Raw genomic sequence first — 9,480 nt, forward strand, 5'->3', positions numbered from 1 at the left:
TTTAAGCATGCACAATAATTTTTGGTCTGGTCGCTACAAAATATGAGGTCAGTTTAAAAAAACGCACAAAAAGTATCACTTGGTAGGGAAAAAAAGCTATTGTGTATCCCTAATTAAAATATATACATTTTAGGGTTTTGTTAATGAACCTAGGGTATTTTCAAATGTCAAAAGTTGTCCATCTCTCAAACAAATCTATAAGTCAAAAAATGATCTTTTCCACTGTGTTAACAGGTATATGTTGCAGCATTTTCTATCTCTGGTTATGCCTGGGCATCATGGAGGTATCGCTACAAACCCTTCAACCCTGTTCTTGGAGAGACCTATGAGAATCACAGAGAAGACCGAGGCTTCCGTTATATCAGTGAACAGGTAACCTTGATAGCAAGACTGTACCACTATTTTTTTGGGAGGGGGATTTATTTAGTGTTTTTTTCCTAGGTTTGCCATCATCCTCCCATATCTGCCTGCCATGCAGAGTCTGCCAATTTCACTTTCTGGCAAGGTAAAATGTGTGTGACCAGTTTGTGTCTGTCATGGTTTTAACAGGATATGCAACTAATGACTATTTTAATAATCCATTTGCGATCATTTCTTTCAATTAAGAGATAAATCGGACTATAAAAAAAACATTTTGATTTTTCTGTTCAAATGTTAAATGTTTAGGCAGATAGAACAATAGTGCACAAAAAAGAATATTCTATAATATAAAACAATTATGAAATCCAAGCATTTGCCAAATAGCCTAACTATGACCAATAATACGTACAAACACTTGCTATTGTTATATTAGGCCTCTAAGATATTAGATAAACTTGATACGATCCGCTAGGTTTCTGTGACTTGTCGTTGCTTTGGCATCTTTATCTTCCAAAAGCACTAATGCTCACCTTGTCCAATTTGAACCAAGACCATCGAGTCACAGGTAGTCACTGAGGCAGTGTCCTTAATCACCCCCGTGCGTCGGTGGGTGACCAAGATGGTAAAGGACTAGGCCCTGTCTTTGATGGGACAGACTTCTTCCATGTCATGCTGAAAAAGGCTTTATAGCTGTGTATTAAATCTTTCTGGCACCCAGTAAATAGTCAAGAGAATTTATATCATCCTGTTTATTTCTACTATAGCAAACATTAAAAAAAAGGGAAAAAAACGGGCTGAGGTACACCTACCAATATGTAAGATTTTTTTCCTGAAGTGCCAAATGACAAGAGGCTACATGGGAGGAAAATGCAAGAACCTTTTTTTGGGGATCATCTTTTCGTACATTGAATGTTTTTTTTTTTTCATCTTAGTTTCGTTTGTGTCCAATAAGTGCTATACAAATTTGGATTATTTTTTTTCCAGTGGATCACGGGCCTTTGATGCTTGGCAGAATTATGCTGTGAGGGAAAAAAAATTGAGTTAGATGTTAATAATTCACTGCAAATGCAAGTGGACATTTCACTTCACAGAAAAATACCGGTGAAGTTCATTTACTCATGTTGAACACGTCCAAAAGCAGATAAGGAGATTAATATGAGCTATTGTTAACAAAGTCACAGATGTGAAACATTATGGATTTCATTCAAAATGCAGCTAATTGGGGAATAATTGCTTGAAGATATTGGTTTTGCTGGTTATTTTAAGTGAATCTGGTATATTCTGATATCACTGTTTAAAATGCATCATTGAATACATTCAAGAAGTGTATTTTTTTTTCTTCATTTGGGTCGCAGCCTGTAATACGGGTAGGTCAAATTCGTTAGGTACCATGATGACATCTTGCATCAAAATACGAGTGTCCTCTCCAGAAATAAAGTGCAAATTGTTTCAATGTACTCTTTTATTTTCATTAAATTTACGCGCTATATGCTGAATAAATCGTGCGGCACAACATCCATCATCAATGTCGTTGCCTACGTTTTTAATAATCTATTTCAATCAACTCTACTGATTCGTTCTTGCAGCCTTAATAGGTTTTTGTTTTCTTTTTCTAGATCAAAGATGGAAAAACAAGTTTTGGGGAAAGTCTGTAGAGATCATCTCCAGTGGACCTGTTAATGTAACCTTACCCAGGTGACCAATCTGCTTTTTAAAAAAAATATATCTAATTGGATAATTCCAACAACTTTAGTGTCTTAATTTTAAAATTCACAGCCCCAATTTAGTTTTCATTCTTTTTTGTATTGAGTCTGCCTTGAATAATCCTTGGCAATGTAATCAAAAAATGGTTGCCTCAGTGGATTTATTTCTTTTTTGTTCTTTCTTAAAAGTAGCTTATAAATTTGGAATATTAATAGCTCATCCGAGTGCTCTCATCAGTGTTAGCGAGTGACTAAGAACAGGAATTAGTTACTTCATTTAAATAGTAATTCTGTTATTACTGAAACCCAAAAGTGGTGCTTTACTCCGAAAGTAATTATCTTGTTACAAATCACCATATGTAGTTGCATTGACGTCAACCCCCTAAAATAGCTTTTATAAAAGCCACACAATAAAACAAATGGAAGAAAACTTGTAAACCAACCTGTGGAAGCAGTGAACCCTTCAAACGTTCTTGGCTTGTGCAGAGCTGGCAACAAAAAATTAGCTGAGTCGCTCCATATCCATTTGTCTTTGGGCTTCAAACTACTTAGATATTCATTTCTAGGTACTAAGATATTTTTCTCTCCAGGCATGGTGTATTGTAAAGATATTTTTACAAATAAAACGTCAAAAATTCAGCACAATTTTTAAAGTAAATTCTGTCCTCATGTTTTTCTACTGGCTTTGTTATTTCTGTATAAGCCACGCCCCCTCCCCACATGCTGCCTACCATTCGCTAGCAGTGACACAGGACCAAATATGCATATATGAAGTAACTCTCTGATTTCAGTATTTCATTTTGTAGTTGTAAATATGCTTTAGATGCAAGTATATGATATAGGGAAAATATCTCCATGAGAAGTTTAGCGCTCTTGTAAACTGCTTGAGACGGCGGGACAGTAACTGTATTTAGTTGTACTCACTTACCGTTCTTAACATAGCGGTCGGGCTTTTTCGTCACAATGATAGCAGTGGCAGAACAGTAAGCAATCAGATCATTGAAACTTGTGATTGACTAAGAATAAGTAAGTACTATAGCAGAGTCACACACTGTATTGTAATGACAGTTGAGTTCCAAAATGTTATCAATGACATGTTACAGTAGTTAGTCCCAACACTCTTCCATAAAGCAGAAGTAGAAAAGACGAGGTTAAATGAACAGTGTATTCAGCGCGCCTCTTAGTGGTTTGCAGTTGCACTGCACTTTACAGTGACATCTTATGGTCAAATAATACACACTGTCCCTTTAAAGACAGGCATTGCTGTAAATTTGAGGTGAAAATGAGCGAAAGACAAAAGACTGGGTTCGTACGCGTACTTTAATTCCTTAAATGCTTGAAGTTTAATGTTGTGATTTCAAGGTTTGAAAAGAGCTTGAATTATGCGTGAGTGCTGTCAGTAGGAAAAATAAGACATTTTGATACAACATATTGACTAGAGATGGCAGAAAACAGTAGTGAAATGGGGCACAAATGCTCAGTTTAATCTTTTATGCCCCATCTAGTGAATGATAGCTACTGGTTTAATATTTGGCTTAGGAGTTCTCTAATTGTTTGGTTGCTTTTCCGACAGGCAGCACTCAGTGACCTCAAACAACTGGGCTATGGTTTTACATTGGATTTATTTTAATGATACTAGAAAATTGGCTTTGAAGGCCTCAAAAAGGTCATACAATTGGCCATAATAGATGTGTACGAACCCTGAAAAGATTTTATTTTAAAGTTTGTAAAAGGTTCAAGTGCAAGGTAAACAAATCAAGTTTCCAAACAAAAAATAACCCCTTAGAAACCATAAAAGTTGAGAATAAGCTTCCCTATATTTTGTATTTCTCAGTTATCTCAAAAGACTCAATCTTACTAAATACTTTTAGGTATGGTGATCACTATGAATGGAACAAGGCAGTTACTTGCATTCACAATGTGCTGAGTCAGCAACGCTGGTTGGAGCATTACGGTGAAGTGGTCATCAAAAACAGAGCGAGCGATGTCTGCACCTGCAAGATTACTTTTGTTAAGGTCAGGAACCTTTCTTTTTATCTGGGTAAATGTACTGTACATTTTAATATGACTTCTTCTCTGCACATAGTCTCGATATTGGACCTCTGACAGCAGTAAAAACGGGATTCAGGGTGTGGTTCTGGACCGAGCTGGAGAGGTTGTCCATCGTTTTGGAGGGTTGTGGCACGAGGGCATTTTCTGCGACACACTCCCGATCCCAAAATGCATTTGGAAGCCAAGTAGCGTTTTATTCATAAAAGACCCGAGGGTTTTTATTATTGGCACTTTGTTTGAATTTGATTTTAATTTTTCAGATGTGCAGCCTGATGACCACTTCCAATACTATGGATTCTCATGCTATGCCAGAGAACTAAATGAACTTACACCTGAATTAAAAGCTGTCCTTCCACCAACGGACACACGATTTAGACCAGACCAGAGGTAAAGTACTGGAGTCGGTTAGTTTTTTCATGTCGATTCATGAGTTTCAACCTTAGTATATGCTTAAAATGAGGAGAGAAAGACATCAATGGATTCTGAACTTGCGAGTGGAACAGGGGAGAGAGAGCATCTTCAGATAAGAGATCCCAACCTGTTCTAAAGGCTCTCCCCTGAGCCCTTTATTGAATATCCTAGGTTGCAAAAAACAGCAACATGATTGATTGATAGTGACAATGATGTAATTGTCAAAAGCAACCAACAACAGTGTGCAATAATGGTCAAAATAAGGAACTGGCATCCTATGCAATCTACTTTGCAGTTGTCCAATATCAACAATAGAATAAACTCATCACTACACTTGGGACCACACTTCGTCCAAAGTGAAAATTAACGATTTCCCATTTTGGTGCGTTATATTCTATTATATAACGGTCCGCAAAGATACAGCCACTCTGCTCCCTTTTTAAACCAGAAACTTCGTTCAATTGGAACAGGTAATTCATTTTAATTGTCTTCTCTCGAATGAATACTTACAACGACATGTTTTTTCTTAAAGTATTTGTGACAAAACTGCATTTATATTCTTGTATGTGTTGCAAAGATTTCAAACAACTTCTCAGTCATGTTCGGAGGTGACTTTGTACTTGAAAATTGGGGTACATGGAAGGGCGTGGCTGTGACTGTACTGTGGAGGCACCGACCCCCAACTGCATTCTACTGCTATTTTTGGAAAGCCATGTCTTAAACAAACAGTGCTGCGCTTAATAACTATCAGTATCAGAAATATTTTATTAACGCTCCACTTATTGAAACATGAATATTTTGTTTGTTTGTTTGTACATGATTCAATTGTTTGTTTGTTTGTAAATGATTCAAATTGAATCTTTTCTTCCGGCGCCGTCACGAATGGCAGCCACTCCAGCAGCTCCCGTGTTATTTTCGATTGTTCTCGATTGTTCTCAGCTCAGGGATGCTGCTGGAAATGTGAATTTCCCTTCGGGGATGAACAAAGTATCTATCTATCTATCTATATTCTAAGAGTTCAGAAACAATAAGGGGTCTGTGAGCTGGGCTTCGTCTGGACACTCACCCAGGACCTGTTTGTCATGGGTGACGTTATTAAGGCCTTAAAACCTCCAGACTACATAGCTTATAGGTTCACTGGGACACACAAACTCCTCCACCACGGTATGGTAGCAGATCACAGAGGAGTGATAAACCAATTTAGAGTGGATAGGTTTGTAGTTTAAAAATCTTGTTTTGCCTTTAATGTAAACACTTTTACTCTTTTTCTTCCATGAAATATAAAATACCTGCTTAAATTGTATCCTGTGCAAGTATAATGTTATCATATCACTTTGTCAGACTTTTGGAAGAGGGAAAGGTAGCAGAGGCGGACAAAAAGAAGGATGAGGTTGAGGAGAAACAAAGGGAGAGACGGAGAGAAATGGCCAAGCACGGAAAAGAGCACATCCCAAGGTTTTTCAGGTAGGAATTCTTTTAAGACCTCCAACTGCTAATTTCAACCTCTTTTAATTTTAGCACCTATATTTACCATCTTAGGTCTGCCTGATTCTCTTCTGATGTTGTGACTGCAAACGAGTACTTTTGTGTTTTTGTTCCCAGGAAAGAAGTCAAGGATGACAGAGAAATGTGGCTATACAACGGAAAGTACTGGGATCTCCGTAAAGATCCGGGCTTTGCTAATATTGAAAACTTAGACCTGTGGTAACTGCATTTGGTACAGTTCTCAAGCACTGGCAATGTTTCAATGAGTTTGGGGCATTGTACAAATTGTGTTAAGCCATCTAAAACGTACGTAAATCACTGAATGCTGATAATGTTCGTATGGAGAGGCTGAGGAAACTTGAGCGCGCGTACATGACCCTTTGTTTTCCTCTTTTTTTATTATATTGAACAGGGGTGAGGTGCCATCTATCATCATCATCTAACAAATGAAAACATTTTGGAACAATGTTCGATGTTCTGAATTTCCCTTCTTGCCTACGACCCGAAATAGTCCTACTACCACTGACATCTCAATTTGATATATACCTTCGAAATCATTGAGTGGTATTAATAAATAAAAAAAACCATCGCAGGTAAAATGTTTTTATGTACGGTACCAAAATAATATATATTTGAGTAATTTCCCCCGTCCATGCAAATTCTTAAAAACTATAATCCTTATATCCTGTAGTTTTTCAGCAGGCAAGGTGTGAGGGAAATCGGTCTACGATGTGACTATGTTCTTTGTAAATTAAATGTTGTTCTTAGATTTTCTTGTTGATGCCAGCGATTTGTATCCTAATTCATTCGGAAATACTGTACTTTCTTTCTGACTTTCAGATATCCCTTAAATGTATGCAAAAAAATTGAGGTGGTATTTGAGTCATATGTGAAAGATTACACTGGTAACAATCTCCTCACTTTTTTTTGACTATGTACACTGTAATAAAATGTTTAATAAGCATCTGTTGCCTTGCTTGTCTTTTAATGGATCAACAAAATCTGTATTCCTATCTAAAAATCCACAATAGCTTTTTTCCCAGATTTACGACAGTTGGATGAATATTCACAATCCACAGATCCTTTAACTGCCTGAGTCGTCAAGGCATTACAAAGGACGCAACTCTGCCACAAGCCAAAACGTCAGCAGTGAAAAAAGCGGTCCAAAGTTGGCAATGGTCCATTCCTTGATGTTGTTGGCAGAGTTATTTTAAAGCCTTCCTTTCTCGCTGCCACTTTGAACTGCGCCCTGAAGAATGAACTAGGCCAGTTCTGGTGATCTTGTGACAGGCCCAATGACCATACCACTCAAGGTTTTGTCTGAGCACAGTTCAGTTCTCAACAAGGTCCCAATGCACCCTCTAATGGTGTGGTGAAATGTCTCGTTTGTAGCTGATGCCTGGATGTTTCCTGTAGCATCACATCTCCATGGTCTAGATCTTCCTTTCCGGTTTTGCTGTTAAGAGTCCTTCTTTTGCAAGCGTAGAGAAAGATGTAGGTAACAAGCGATGTCCCGAGTCTGATCTTTGATTTCACTGCTATGTTCTTGTCCCTCCAGATGGGTTCAAGTCTGGCAAGTGCGACTGGTTTGAGCTATCATGGCTATGATTTCTGGTTCTGACCACTCTTCTGATATGACAGCTCTAAGATATTAAAATTTGATGACTGGTTCCCGCTGTCTGATGGTGGTGATTGTGGTGATACCCTGGGGATTGTTGGCCATTACTTTTTTTGTGCTGATTAGCTTCCCATACAGGGTTGATGCTTTGTCCAGGCAATTGACCAGATCTTAAAGTTCCTGTTGGTCTCCTGCCAATCCGGCAATATCATCAGCAAAATGGAGGTTAGCTATGTTGTGTCCCCCAATACTGACAACCTTCATGTTGGTCCAGTGCTTTGGTCATGGATCCTTTTCAGGAAGCTGTTACAGATATAGCCTCGTCTTCCACGAGATGACACCAATCATTTTGCGCTACAGTAAACTGTTGACGCATGTTGAGCGTGGCTGAACGCAGATACAGCATATAATTGTATTACATTGATGACAAAGCTACTAAAGTGAAGCGTTTTGGATTAAATTTAAAATGCGGCTATTTGAGCATAAAGGGACAGTGAATTTATTTACTATGAATACTGCCGTATTTTGTAGAGCAACTGAAAATGGCATAGAATAAAAACTAATGACTCAAAGTAAACAAACGAAACAAATTTTATTATTTCCTGCCAAACAATATGAATGACAACGGTGAGACTTCTTGGGTTAGGGAGACTAAACGTCCTCTTTTCCTGGACATGGCCACTTTTAACATCTCGTCCGGGGTGTCCAGCAGGGTTTTACTAATTCATGGAAATGTCCAGTTTTAATTATTTTTCACGAGACGAATTTGCGTGAGTTGAAATTGACCTGCGCTATGCACGGAATATGACGACACTGGGTTGCCTGTGATGAGAATCTGCTTTTTTTTTTTCATATTTCTCGCCCAAGCTTTCTTACATTCCTCTTTTCCTCATTTTCCCTGCTCTTCCTTCCTTTTTCTCATTTTCCTTGTATTCTTTTGAGTTTTCTAGCCTTTTACTTATTGTTTTTTACCCTTATTTTCTCTTTTTGCTCTTTTTTTTTTTCGTAATACTTTATCCTCAAAGTAATTTTGTGGATAATATTACATAAGTTTTTAAAATATGGATAGAAGCAACTAAAACGATCTGAAGAGGCTTTTGGGAGCTGAACATTTTTCTTAGTGAGCTGAGCTGGAGGAATCACTTCTCAAAAAATAAACTGAATTCTCATCACTACAGGGTCATTTGAGTGAGAGGAGCTACAAGGTAAAGGTAGTTTACTGCTAGATTCTGCAAACACATAGCACAGCAAACAATTTTTCCAGATGGTAAAACTGTTGTGCTAAATGCGGTCAATAGCTGATTAGAGAATACATGCGCAAGTTTAGATCAAGCAAGTACGGGTACATGTTCAAATTATTTTCCTCATCAAGCTAGCCCAAACTCCTCCTTGACGTGAGCCAGCCCTTCGTAAAATCTCCTGTATTTCCCGATTAGCCACTCCGGCATAGTGTGGGCTTCAATTTTATGCAGACTTGTTGAGAAAGATGCTAACAATTTCAAGCATTTACAAGCACTTCACCCAAAATTAAAGCACTCTTCAATTCTTGACAACACGACATTAAAAATCAAGATTTCAAACCATGAATAGATCTATGGCTGGACATGTATCAGAACTTTATAGATGTCGGGTATACCAAAAGGAAAATTTGTGGCCAAGGCACATGAGAACTTCTGAAAAAGTCTATAGAAGGTAATGGCTTGCCAGTGCTCCTATTTTGCTAGCATCCTCCGTTTCCTTCCTTGTGTGCAAAATGGGAAAAAAAGCAGCCGCATTGTGCACAAACCTTCCCAGCTCCGCAAGGCTCGTTCCACCCTTGACATGACGCGGTTAGAACATAATTTCTTCGTC

The 9,480-nt window shown here is 38.0% G+C and overlaps 1 protein-coding gene across 4 annotated transcripts in view; it reads left to right on the forward strand.

Moving 5' to 3' along the window:
* LOC148375114 (oxysterol-binding protein-related protein 3-like) overlaps positions 1 to 6,435 on the forward strand; it is a 48,292-nt gene extending 41,857 nt beyond the window's left edge. For all 4 annotated transcript variants that reach the window (XM_088344868.1, XM_088344869.1, XM_088344870.1 and 1 more), the window contains 8 exons: positions 235 to 372; positions 442 to 505; positions 1,977 to 2,055; positions 3,935 to 4,079; positions 4,150 to 4,300; positions 4,376 to 4,502; positions 5,868 to 5,990; positions 6,129 to 6,435. In XM_088344868.1, the coding sequence (XP_088200994.1) occupies positions 235 to 372; positions 442 to 505; positions 1,977 to 2,055; positions 3,935 to 4,079; positions 4,150 to 4,300; positions 4,376 to 4,502; positions 5,868 to 5,990; positions 6,129 to 6,234 (933 nt within the window). In that variant the 3' untranslated portion in view covers positions 6,235 to 6,435. The remainder of the gene's footprint in view (positions 1 to 234; positions 373 to 441; positions 506 to 1,976; positions 2,056 to 3,934; positions 4,080 to 4,149; positions 4,301 to 4,375; positions 4,503 to 5,867; positions 5,991 to 6,128) is intronic.
* The last annotated feature ends 3,045 nt before the right edge of the window (positions 6,436 to 9,480 follow it).

Source organism: Urocampus carinirostris, chromosome 1 (assembly GCF_059441175.1).
Source record: "Urocampus carinirostris isolate Australia breed hairy pipefish chromosome 1, RoL_Ucar_1.0, whole genome shotgun sequence".
In the NCBI taxonomy this organism is placed as follows: Eukaryota; Metazoa; Chordata; class Actinopteri; order Syngnathiformes; family Syngnathidae; genus Urocampus; species Urocampus carinirostris.